General features: G+C 40.9%; 3 protein-coding genes across 6 annotated transcripts; 1 reads left to right on the forward strand and 2 right to left on the reverse strand.

Annotated features, from left to right (window-relative positions):
* Positions 1–14: 14 nt before the first annotated feature.
* LOC116767758 (uncharacterized) lies at positions 15–4,381 on the reverse strand. The gene is made up of 4 exons (XM_032658226.2): positions 3,695–4,381; positions 3,505–3,622; positions 1,217–3,435; positions 15–929 (listed from the first exon to the last, which is right to left on the reverse strand). The coding sequence occupies exons 2-4, from the start codon at positions 3,590–3,592 to the stop codon at positions 129–131; spliced, it is 3,108 nt and encodes a 1,035-aa protein (XP_032514117.2). The 5' UTR covers positions 3,593–3,622; positions 3,695–4,381; the 3' UTR covers positions 15–128.
* Positions 4,382–4,786: 405 nt separating this feature from the next.
* On the forward strand, positions 4,787–5,580 carry LOC116767314 (uncharacterized). The gene is made up of 2 exons (XM_032657571.2): positions 4,787–5,136; positions 5,332–5,580. Exons 1-2 carry the CDS (start codon positions 4,882–4,884, stop codon positions 5,524–5,526), a joined length of 450 nt encoding a protein of 149 aa, XP_032513462.1. The 5' UTR covers positions 4,787–4,881; the 3' UTR covers positions 5,527–5,580.
* Positions 5,572–11,370, reverse strand: LOC116767639 (D-glucuronyl C5-epimerase B). 4 transcript variants are annotated; one of them, XM_032658056.2, is made up of 8 exons: positions 11,145–11,370; positions 10,225–10,342; positions 9,400–9,533; positions 8,528–9,103; positions 8,308–8,442; positions 7,824–8,008; positions 7,230–7,394; positions 5,572–7,122 (listed from the first exon to the last, which is right to left on the reverse strand). In XM_032658056.2, the coding sequence occupies exons 2-8, from the start codon at positions 10,331–10,333 to the stop codon at positions 6,756–6,758; spliced, it is 1,671 nt and encodes a 556-aa protein (XP_032513947.1). In that variant the 5' UTR covers positions 10,334–10,342; positions 11,145–11,370; the 3' UTR covers positions 5,572–6,755. The 4 variants fall into 4 exon arrangements, with proteins under 4 accessions (XP_032513947.1, XP_032513946.1, XP_061383394.1 ...); XM_032658055.2 differs by having other exon boundaries at positions 9,400–9,536; positions 10,225–10,364; XM_061527410.1 differs by having other exon boundaries at positions 9,400–9,536; positions 10,225–10,378.
* Positions 11,371–11,751: the final 381 nt, after the last annotated feature.

Below are 11,751 nucleotides of genomic sequence, written 5' to 3' on the forward strand. Positions count from 1 at the left end.
AAACATGGACAACATTCATTTTAAAAAATTGTATTATAGGTACAGTACGTCAGTTTCACAATCAATTAAGGCAATACAGAACAAATATGGGATTTCTAATGTTAACTGTATAAACTAAGTCGTTGAATTCACAGGAACATTCTTGGACGATACATTTTCGGCGGATCTCCAAAACTAGATTTATCTTTGCCAAGTATTGTTTTTATAATTAAATTTCTTGGTGAAAAGGGATTTCTTTTGTAGAACAGTTTTTTAAGCATCGCGTTACGTAACTTGTAGTCTCCTTGAGCGAGTTGTTTCTGAGTTTTCAGAGAGAACTCCATAGGATCGGGATTGTTTTGTTTTGCTTTCTCTTGTAAGGTTTTCCAGAAATTAGGTTTCTCTCTCTGTGGGGTTGTGTTCGGCTGAGGCGTTGTTTGTGGTGGTGGCTGAGCCTTGGCCGTGAGCTTCTCTAAAAAAGATATCCTCTTGAAGCTTTGGGTTCCTATACTTTTAACTTCGACTTCTTTAAGACATAACGGCACTTGCGGTTGCGGTTGAGGAGCGTAATTACAGTGAGAGTCACATTTGGGATGTTGCTGAGTAGGATGTTGAGAGTAACATGGCGGTATCGTAAGATGGTGCCTTTGATGATTATAAATATCGGAAGGATGCATGTATGGGTTATACGTAGGGCCGAATCTCTCTGCGTGAGAAGCTTCATGAAGATGTGGCGAACAGCAATGTGGCTGTGGTATAGGAGGCGGATGGAAAAACTCTTGGCCGTGCATGGCGTAGTTAGTAATGTGCTGCCTGTAAGGAGACCTTGGCTTTGCTTCTTCTTCTACCTTACTTTCAGTTTCACTTTCCTCTTCGATTATATCCTTTTTGTGTTTTTTCTTAAATAGTTTTAATGATTGAAAAACTTTTCTAAGTTTACTTTTTTTACTCTGTGAAATCAAATAAGAGTATTATTACAATAATAAGCATTAACATTTCAACTCATACCTTTAATATCAGAAAGATTCTTTTTTTTGAGTTTCGCTAAGGCGAGAGTAAATACGTGATTGAAAAAGGTTTAATAACAGTAATACCTCCCCATCTAAGCTATTTATGGGGTTTTTCTAGATCTGGTTAGGTCAATCCGTACCGAAGTCTTCAGCATAACACACTTAATGTGCTGTCATTAGCTAAAAAACGAATGTGAGTAGACTCAGAAGATGTAGCGACCACTTACCTTGCGCCTCGGAACATCGCTACTTTCATCTGATTCCGTGGAAGATTCGGATTCTTCTAAGCTGAGTTTTTCTAGTATTGTATCTGAATAGCTCGCTGTAGTCGTATTATATGAATCTGAATTCATTTTACATCCAATCGCTTCGCAGCTTTTAGAATAGCACTTAAGGTTAGGAGTTCCCACGTTAGCATCGTGATGGGAGGCTTCAGATCTTCCACCCACACTTCTAGATGTCAAAATTTTCTTTTCAAATTTTTGACAATCAGCTTTTGAATTGCCTCTGTCATTGGAGTGCTCCGTATTGCGAAGCGATTTCGTGTTTTGGGAAACATACTTGTATATTTCCTTAATAAGTTGTTGGGTCTCAGAGCTGGAGGTTACGCCCTCCGATTTGTTATGTCTATTACTGAAATCTTTCTCACTACAAGTTGGTTTTGAGTTTTTAGAACACACGTTGCATGTGAAACTGGGGTTAGGCAAAACGTATCCGTTTTGTAAACAGTTCACAGGACAGAGAGGCATCATTTGATAGCAACATGGATTCGTATAAGCAGGTACAAAAGGCGGAACAGCACACTGTCCCGTGTTGCAGTTATTGAAACTGTGGCCGCTATTTGGATCTGGAGTGTTCATATTGTGATTGTCTTCGGGACGGTTGAAGCTTTCGTCAACTTTTTGAGAAGCATCTGAAGTTCTAACATGAGCTGATTCTTTCTTTATTTCTAGCAAAAAGTTTTGCAGTATGTCTTTAATTTCACTCAACGCTTTGTCAGTTTTGTCTGATGTGGAATTTGTAACTTGAGTATTTACCGTTGTGTCGTTGTAAGACGTATTTTGTTCATTAGCGTAATTAGTGTATTGTAAGCTACTCATCGTTCCAACGTCTTCTTGAATTCGTTGCGGCTTCAATAATTTGGGACTTCTCATATATTCCTTCGATCGTTTAAGTCGACAACATTCTGATGATACATCCGTCTCGTAAACATTTCTCATCTCTCGACGATGTGACGCAGGAGGGGAGTTTCTGCGACTATAGCGGCTGTCATAGTTATAAGTTTCAAGATTTCCGGAGTGATATTGAGCTTTTAAGTTCAGTCGTGGTTTATGAGTTCTCGGTGACGGCGGAACTTCTTTGCTATATGAGTATGGCGTAATAGGATCTCGAGCAATTTTCCTTCGAGTTTTTGGACTTGGTTTCTCTTTAACGGGAACAACGTCATAATAAGTCGCGTTATTGTAGTCCTCTACACAACCCCCCGTGTATCTATAACGTCTGTTTCTCTTGGAACTGTAGAGTCGTGTATCACAGATGCTTTTCGCATCACTGAAGTCAGTGTCCCGTAAGCAGCGTCGCCTTGGTTTGTGTCCTTCAAAGCAGCAGGAGCACAGCTCGCAGTTTTCTTGTATGTAATCTTGGACTTTAAACTCTTGATCGCGACATAAGGGTGCTGAAAATTGACTAAAATCGGAATCGCGTCTTCCAAATAACTTGACAGGCCTGTATTGTTTGTTTATGATGTCCGTTATGAAGTCCTGGTCGAGATGAATATGTTCTCGTTTGCTTTTGTGATCCCTTTCTTGGCTTCCGTGTGCCTTATCTTGGAGTTTTAAATTTCTTTTATTTTTGTCTCTTTTGCATTCCCTAACGGTTAAGGGGTCAATAGCTTTTGTTTTGTAAGTGTCTAAACAGCCTGACCTATGATAGTGTTTGCTCTTGGGCTCAATCAGAGAATGAAAACTACTAGTGGAATAAATGGATGTCGGTGGTTTTCGCTTTTCTCGGTTTCTGCGATTATGTTCTACAAAAGTGTTTGCATCGTTGGTGTCCCTTTTTTTGTGCATATCAATTGGTTTCAGGCCTTGACCCTGATTATAAGACGACATCGTGTTTTTATCATCTTGGCTCTGTGGGTTAAGTGTGTTGCTCTCATCTGTTCTATGGTACTGGCGATCTGATGATTTATAAATGAGCTGAGTCTCGACGTGATTTACGTTCCCGTCAGATGTTACAGGATGACCGACGCTTTCATCTCGTAAACATTGACTGAATAATTGGTTTAGTGACTTTTTCCTAATATTTTGCTCTAGACATGAAAAATCCCGACAGTGTTTACTGACTTTGTGTAGTTGTTCTTGTAATCCGATTATCGTGTTCTGTAAATCAGATACCCTCACGGAGATATTGGAAGTGTCTCTGATATCAGCCTGAGACGGGGTACCTGAAGAAAAAATAAGGAAATGGTACTACTGAAAGAGATTTATTTTTGTTTTCATTTCTGGACACTCACCTAGAGCCTTGCGAAAGAAATTCTTAATGGCCCGATATCGACGCTTAGTTCGAGGTGAGATGCGACGATGTGGGGTCCGAATTGTCATCACCTCACATCGAAACTTTTCCGAGAAAATCTATATAATGGAAGCCAATTATTCTAACAAATTATAAACCTGCAGTCATCTCGATATATTTCAGAGCCGTACCGCTTAGAGACTTATAATCGTACACAAGATGAACCATACTTAATAATTTTCATATTTGATTCCCTCAATTAAAAGTTATTTTCAAACAATGTTCTTAGATTTAGATTTAATTTTGTTATTAATATTATATCCTGTGACTTTTAATTTTCATTCACAACATGACATTTGTTAACAGGAATACAAAGGAGTATGTATTTGTATGGCCAGAAACAAAATATTATTTGAATTTTAGAAGACAACCGATCCAATGATTTCACAGTAACGTATGCATTTAAAGATTTGATGAGATTCAAATCAATGTTCTACATAAGGTTATTGAAGGTCGAGGGAATTTTTTTGAGACCAGCCTTTGCTCACAGGTTTCTCCAGTAAATAATGTTGGATTTCTACTGCATTTGTTTTCTGTTTCAGGTTTCAAATACCAAATTGGCGGGAGTTTCCGTCTTTACAAACCATAACCCTTGTCTATAGTGCCAGACTGGATTGGTGGGATGCTTATAATGAAGGCTTTACCGGCTAACTCATCGTGTTAGGCCGTTGGATATGTGCTACCTGAGGGCGTCGCTGGTTTTTCGGTCATAGTTTAGGGACTTACCTCCTTTTCGATGCTGGAGAAGGGATGAGAGTTATGAGCTCGGCACTGCAGAGATTTTCCTACTTTTCTCCTGGTCCCCAATTTAGGTATCATATGCCAATATATTCCTTTAATTTAGTATTTATTTAAAATTGACCATTTTTGATGCAAAAATTTTAATTTATGAAATTAATCCGGTTAATAGGCAAACACGAACGAATTATCATCTTAAAAATATTTCGTTTCCTGTGCGTGTGTTCCAAATAAAAATGTTATTTTCAAAACACTAACGCGCAGTTATATTTCTGTGAGCTTATAAATACATAGTCACTTCATATTTCTATTCTGCATTACTCACATGGTACAAAACTCATTATTATCTGTTTTAAAAGTCTTCCAACTTAGCAATATTTTGTTTCCAAATCCGAAAACTTTCGTCGTTACTTTAATGAACACTATTTCAATATTTGTCTACAGATAAACACTAAATTCCCTTAAAACCTTTTGTCTACTTCGTAAACCGAATAGAAATAAAAAAAAAATACGATCAATGTTGTGCGTTCAATCTCCGTCAAAAATTTATGTCAAAAATTTTTTTAGGTAATTTACAAAAATGCTTTCTAAATTATTTAGGCCCATTAATTCGCGAGTGGGTTTATTGCTCGCTCCGAAGATCCGCGCCAACTGTCCTCCGATCAGGAGGTTTTTTGAATTAATTCCACCGACGCAGTATGACATGCCGATGCCGAAGAAGCTTCAGTTCATTCACGTCATGAAGAACTACTGGGAGGTCATACCGCTGTTCCTGGTGACGGCCGCGAGCCTGGTGATGATGGTGCTCTCAATAGCGTGGGCTGTTAAAAATAAGGCAAGTATTGTTCTAGATGCGGTTATAGCTGATCTCAACTCACGTTAAGGTTTTCCATGCCCAAAACCTGGCAGCTTAATACTTTTTTGTTCACGTTATATGTTAACCGTACAATCGGTTCGTATCACACTTGTTGAGCTGGTCAAGGAGGTTGTAGGAACTCAAACCCTAAAGTGAATTCATTTCGTTTCCAAGGTGGACGTCGTTTACTCTAGCCGCAGCCGCGACAACATCTCCAGGACGATGGACCTCCGCAACCCCTCGGTACACAAGATACTGACCATCAACCAGCGCTACGAGCCCTGGCCGGAGATGCAGGACTCGTTGGACAAGATGGTGATGGCGGAGAAGAGGGCGCTGGTGAGGCTGCAATCCTGCAGCCACGCGTAGAGCCGCCGGAGGCCGCTCGCGTTTGGGAGTTATAAATGAAATGCCTTTACATTTTCGGAGACTTTTATTGTCGTTCACTAACTCGCTACCGTCTACAGACGCCGCCCGCCCACCGGGACGCATCGCAGATACGTTCAAAGAGACTCAAAAACGCAAGGCTCAGTGAGACGTGCGACGAGTCGTAACTCGTCTCATTGTTTCATAAACGTTTCCGTATCGTATAATTGAAAATTTAAAACATAGAGTAACTACTAGTAAGCTCTTAAAGTTGGAATGTAGGTGTCCAGCCGTGCCCTCGCGTCCGGGGATGGCTCCGACGGGGCTATCTGTATCTTGAGAACAAGTGCATCGTCAAACTGAGTACGGAGCACGTCGTTTCGTTCCCGACGCTCCGCACTCAGCTTCAGGTAGTTGTCAAAGGGTACAGGTGAGAATGTTTTGCAACTCACATGAATGCCCAGTAACACAAGTGCTCTGACGTAACGTTACTATCGAATCGGCGTCGGTTCAGTGTCGATGTACGCGCGGCTTATAAACTAGTGCCAGTGTCTGCGGCGGAGGTGTCAGCACGCTCACGCCCGCGGCCGCCCGCGGAGCTCGCGAGTTGTAACTGTGCGTCCGATCATGAACTACTTAGAGAATGGCAAGACGTTAGGATATAAAAATATTTCAATATTTACAGTCGTTTCATCAATTCCGAGACATTTCTTCATATTTTTTGTAAGAACACACTTGTAATAATTCAACACGTCCGCGAGCCGCGGTCGGTGAGTGGGGTCCGCGGCCGGGACCTGCTTCGCCTGTTCCGACGCGCGACGCGTGTGATATACTTTAAGATATAAATAATTAATGTTAAGTACACGGGTAAGTACCGACGCGTGGCGCGCGCCTCCGGCTCCTCTCACGCAGCGTCAGTCTTGTGCGCGGATCCCGACGAGTTATTTCCTTAACTTGTATACAATGTACAATTTTTTTTTAACAATTTCTACCAAATTTAGTAGAAAAAATGACAGCCACGTTACAAGTCTTCACGAGTCGAGTGTTGTATATAGGTTAGTAAGAGTTAAGGCTTAAATATCCAGCGACTGGTGACTCGGTGTCGACACATTAGCCGTCGATGACGTCACCGACCCCTCCTCTGTGTGATCCGCTGTGTATGACGTCATCGCCCCCCCCCCTGTGTGCGACGGAAAAGTTTGTTTTATAAACAATCCTACGACAGTGTCTCGTCAGTTGTGCGCGGCCCGCCGGCCCTGCATGTAGCCCTCCCATCTGCGGGCCGTGGCGAGCAGCACGGGGTCGGGGTCAAGGCCCGCCAGCAGATACAGCTGGTTGACGTGCGTGGCGTGGTAGTCCCAGCGCGCGATGTTGGGGCTCGCTCCCAGCGTGAAGTGCCGCAGGTCGTAGAAGCTGCCGCTGCCGGTGTCGAATAGCGGCAGCAGCGTCTTGAGAGACAGCATTCCGGCCTCGAACATATCCTTGGCGGGGGACGCGGCCCGCCCGCCCTCGGTGTAGTGCAGGTCGTACAGGCCCAGCAGAGTGTAGATGAACCCGTTCAGCACGAAGATGGGCGGCTTGGTGGGGTACTCCTCATACCTGCAACGAGGAGGACTCTCATCAGCTTTATATTTGGTACGGTCAATCAATGAGTGCAAATGCGTGTATCGAGGTCGAGTTAGAGGTGTGACGGTCCTGTTCCTCACCAGACATATCTGTTCATGAACAGCGCCCGCACTCCGCCCTTGTCCGGGGGCCGGTCCAGAGGGCCCAGCGCTCGCCTGGCTGCCCGCAGGTACCGCGAGTCACCGCTGCGGTGGTAGGCCCGGGACAGCAGAGAGATGGCGTGACCCTGACTCATGGCCGAGTGCCTGAACACATACAGAGCACGTACTGGGTACTTATTAAAATATATTGGAGACTTCATTAGTATGCGTTTACAGATAACTTAGAGAGCAAAGAAAAAAGACAGGGAGTTGGGGCTTTGATGAGACGAGTACGACTTGGTTAAATAATAACTATGAACATACCGTCATCATAAAATTTAAGGTACAAATATATATTTTTTCATGTTTGCTTTATACCATTTATCGTCACTGATGTACGGAGATATTGGAACGTAAATTGACAGTTCAACATGAAGCCCTCTGATACGAGACTGAGAAAAGGCATAGTGACATAAACTAAACTATACTCAATAGATTAAGACGAGACACGAGAGGAGTCCAGGAAGATTAAATAAAATATCGAAGTTGTTAACAGGCAATATTGGAAGAGAAATGACATCAACAACCACTGACCAGCCCGGCATGAGGTCGGGGACGCGAGGGGCGAGGCGTCTCCTGGCGGGCACCGGCCAGCCGCCGTCCGCTCGCTGAGAGGACACCAGCCAGCGAGCGGCAGAGAAGAAGTGGAACATGTGCTCGCTGGACGACACGCGCACGTTACCCACACTCCCCGCACCCGACAGGGCCAGCCCCGACACCTGAGGGACGGGAGCTGGCGTCATAAACCCACGTACTACTCATTCTGCGTCGATTCGTGGCTTCAGAGCTGATGTCTGTGATGTCACGTGGATAAAACTTGTCATGTATTCACATCGTGGAACAGATCCACGGCTATCCATTCAGTGATCTCTGATTGATTGCAGCTCTTAAAGCAAATTGTTCTCAAACCTTGACTTGATATTCTACAGACATGTCCCGGTGTACCTAATACGTATATTCTTTCTTGTAAATATCAACCTAATCAATCGTAAAATTCGACCAAGGTCAATGAACTTACCTTAAACTTATTTCTAGGTGACTTCCTCTTGGGTCTGTCTTGCAGCGCCCAACCTTTTTGCATGTCTATGATCAGATCTCGTGTTAACCTCCGCCATTTCTGTTCTAAGCCGACGCCATAGTATATGTGGTCCTCCTGACAAACAAATGGAGGTTAAGAATTTCCAATATTAGCAAAAATTCACCAAGTAAAGGGAATAGGTACCATAATCACAACTAACCTGTGCATATATTAACTGGGTACTGGTTACGTAATGCAAGTATACCGTTTCCTTCTTGTCTTTATTCTGTAAGATCACAGTCACAGAAGAATTCGGCTTCAGCATGAGATCCATGCTGAGTACGAAGTCTTGGCTGATGTTAAGTCTGGCTCGTACTTGACTAGCCGGCTGGTCGGTTGTCGTGAATCTTATAACATTCGCCTTCAGCTCCGGATCCAATTCCCGGGACATGAGTGCGTCCTGGCTGACGATCCAGTTCTCGAGGACTTTGTCTCCGTCGTCGATGACCCTGATCCTCGGTTCTGGTTCAGTTAGATTCTTGCTGTAGTGCGCCAAACCGAATTGCGCTATTTGGGTGGGATAAAAGAAGCCCCGGGGCTCCCACTGGGTGGACACCGGAACACCTTCGATCCCGCTGATGCATTTCACTCGATCCCGGACTTCCACGTTGTAGTTCTCGAAGGTGGTGAAGGTGCCTCGAGGGTCGTACTTTTTCTTGGGATGGTACACCTTACTGTAGCTGTGCGACCACTCAAATTTTTCAACTCCATCCGTCGCCGTAATCTTACCATAAATCTATTTAAAAATCCAAAACGTAAAAAATTTAGATAGCAGTAATATTTACGTAATATACAACGTTAAGTGCAAGCCACAGGATATTCGCTCAAAATCATCTGAACACTTGACGGACTTCAAGCACAACGACATTATGCACATGAGGGTCGTTGTAACCGCATCATGTCACTCACAACTGACAGTGGAAGGATGTTATCATGACAATTTAAACGGCAGACACAATTACTTTAAGAGTCTCGTTTAAAATTGTAAGTTCAAGACATAGGACATAATATTATCATCATTGTGAAGCTTACCTCGAAGTACTTGTGTATGAAGGAGAAGGGCAAGTAGACCTGGTCCCGGTCCCGCCTGCACGAGACCGAGTATTCCCCGTTGATGGAACACTCGATCTCCGACAGAGCGGTCTGGCTCTCCGACAGCAATGAGACTGCTGTTCATATTACACTTTACTATATGGCAACACAGATTAACAATACTAGCCTTTCCAAGCTAGAGTTAGCTAGCTAGAGTTCGTCCTCTTGGAATTGAGGTTTATTAAATAGAAAGTATAATGTGTGCAAAAATTTATATCATAGTAAGCACCCGACAGCGCCATCTATTGTCTGTGTCACGTAACTTCGACCAAAATACTTTCAGTTGTAGTGTGATACCGCAGGAACTATTAGAATTATTTGTACAATTTTTCCTATGTTTCATTTCAAGTAAATAACTAGATGTATTTAAAAAAAAATTAAACAAGTAAATCAGGGGAGACGAGTTGCTTATAAAATATATGACAATACTCCATTTCTTTGAACTTTAATTCAGCTATCACATAAAGTAATATAGGTCCACACTTATTACAATGTTTCCATCAGCAAAAATTTGTGTCAAAAAAGGGGCAATGCAAGCGGATGGTGAACTTTATATTGATTACTAGCAACAGTAATGATTTGTGTCCTTGTGTTCTCCGTCTGATGTACATGGTTAAGTCATTGAGAGAAGCGCTTTGAAATTTCTGAGAGCAAGTATAATGACATTTTAAATGCATATATATAATTAATATACATAAAATTTACTTTGACTTTTGTTTGTCTATAACAACATGTAAAAACTAGTCACTATAACATAGCACTCACTGGGTCTCAATGAGATGTCTCCGCAGTGCCCCCAGTACAGTGTAGCGAGCAGCACGGCACCGCACAGCACCACCAGCACCAGGCGCATGTTCACACGCATAAGCATCATCCTGTCTATCTGGACATCGGAGACAGTCGAACTAGTTAAGTCGACCTAAATTTTCACTTATTCATACATTTTAATTTATTCCACAAAATGAAATATTTCCAATATATGTCATTATCATGTTTATATAAATTATCAAATGTGTGCACAACAACATGACAAATAACCACTAACATAATACAAGGTAAATCTTTCTTCTCTCAAAACTTTATATTATAACTATATTTAGTTATATTCATATCATAACCATATTCCAGTAACATTATATACGTCCATTGAACTGTAGTTTTTCTAAGAATTAAATAAGTTACATGTTTTCCTCATACCTGTATAGTTTATATTTTTTTGTCATTGCTTGTTACATGAGTCAGAAGTTTCGATGTAGGTATTTTTGTTAATTTAAACTTTATATTATTATAATATATATATTTGTGAAAATTTTTGTGAATTTTGTCAAAATTGACTTTAACTGCTTTTATTAAATATTAATAAAGAGATAAAGACGATAATAATATTCTTATAAAACTGTCAACTATACCTAACACAATTTATGTTCTCCTAATGACTTTTAAACAATATTTATGTTTACTTTTTTAATACAACCTATAAGGAAATTGTATAATTCATGAATTCAGTTGAAAACAGAATACCGTTCTGATGCGATTTACGTAGGCGTTATAAATACACGCGTCTTATGTTGACACGTTAAACAAAGATAAATACTATATAAACCAAATGAATCGTTACAAGTTTAATTTTAAAGTACATTATCGCTACATAACGGTGAAGAGAAATTAAAAATATTTATACTTACATCGCCCACTGCAGTCCATTAAGATGTAAATAATATGTTAGAGTCACATTGTTATCAACTTATTAGTATGTGACTAATAATTAAGACATGATGCTTTTACTCGTATCTTGTCTCAGATATTTTCAATAAAAACGATATTGATCATCGGAACGTTCACTTTTCTCGCACGTTTCATATCAACATCTCTCAATGATCACACTGATGACATTTGGGACATCAACTGATGTTTGTTGATTAAATTTCGCTTTGACAGTTCAGTGTGTGTTGCCAGTATATAATGTATAATTATTATTAGAAAATTGTTTTACTTAGATCTCACACATTTGATGTCAACGTAATGTTTGGACGAGGGTACATTTTTTAAGTGTAAAGTCAGTTTTATAAATTGTATATTTATTTAAACTACTTATTACCAGAACAATAAAAAGTAATAATTATAAACATTATTACATGTATAAAATGAAAAGATGTGTCGTTTTTTGCTAGAAGTATCTAAACTTGGTTCATTGTTGATTGTTCTAATGTAGAACTATAAAATCCACAAGTATAAGAAAAATCTTGGTATATTCTTGTATATACAATAGCATCGATCATTATGTTTATATTT

Source organism: Danaus plexippus (genome assembly GCF_018135715.1).
Source record: "Danaus plexippus chromosome 9 unlocalized genomic scaffold, MEX_DaPlex mxdp_26, whole genome shotgun sequence".
Classification (NCBI taxonomy): Eukaryota; Metazoa; Arthropoda; class Insecta; order Lepidoptera; family Nymphalidae; genus Danaus; species Danaus plexippus.

Coding starts and splice junctions, on each gene's coding strand:
- LOC116767758 (XM_032658226.2), bottom strand. CDS start 3,592: ATGACAATTCGGACCCCACATCGTCGCATCTCACCTCGAACTAAGCGT. Junction 3,436..3,504: donor TTTCTTTCGCAAGGCTCTAG/GTGAGTGTCCAG, acceptor TTTTTTCTTCAG/GTACCCCGTCTCAGGCTGAT. Junction 930..1,216: donor GCGATGTTCCGAGGCGCAAG/GTAAGTGGTCGC, acceptor TTGATTTCACAG/AGTAAAAAAAGTAAACTTAG.
- LOC116767639 (XM_032658055.2), bottom strand. CDS start 10,333: ATGATGCTTATGCGTGTGAACATGCGCCTGGTGCTGGTGGTGCTGTGC. Junction 9,104..9,399: donor TCATACACAAGTACTTCGAG/GTAAGCTTCACA, acceptor ATTTTTAAATAG/ATTTATGGTAAGATTACGGC. Junction 7,123..7,229: donor TTCATGAACAGATATGTCTG/GTGAGGAACAGG, acceptor TCCTCGTTGCAG/GTATGAGGAGTACCCCACCA.
- LOC116767314 (XM_032657571.2), top strand. CDS start 4,882: ATGCTTTCTAAATTATTTAGGCCCATTAATTCGCGAGTGGGTTTATTG. Junction 5,137..5,331: donor CGTGGGCTGTTAAAAATAAG/GCAAGTATTGTT, acceptor TTCGTTTCCAAG/GTGGACGTCGTTTACTCTAG.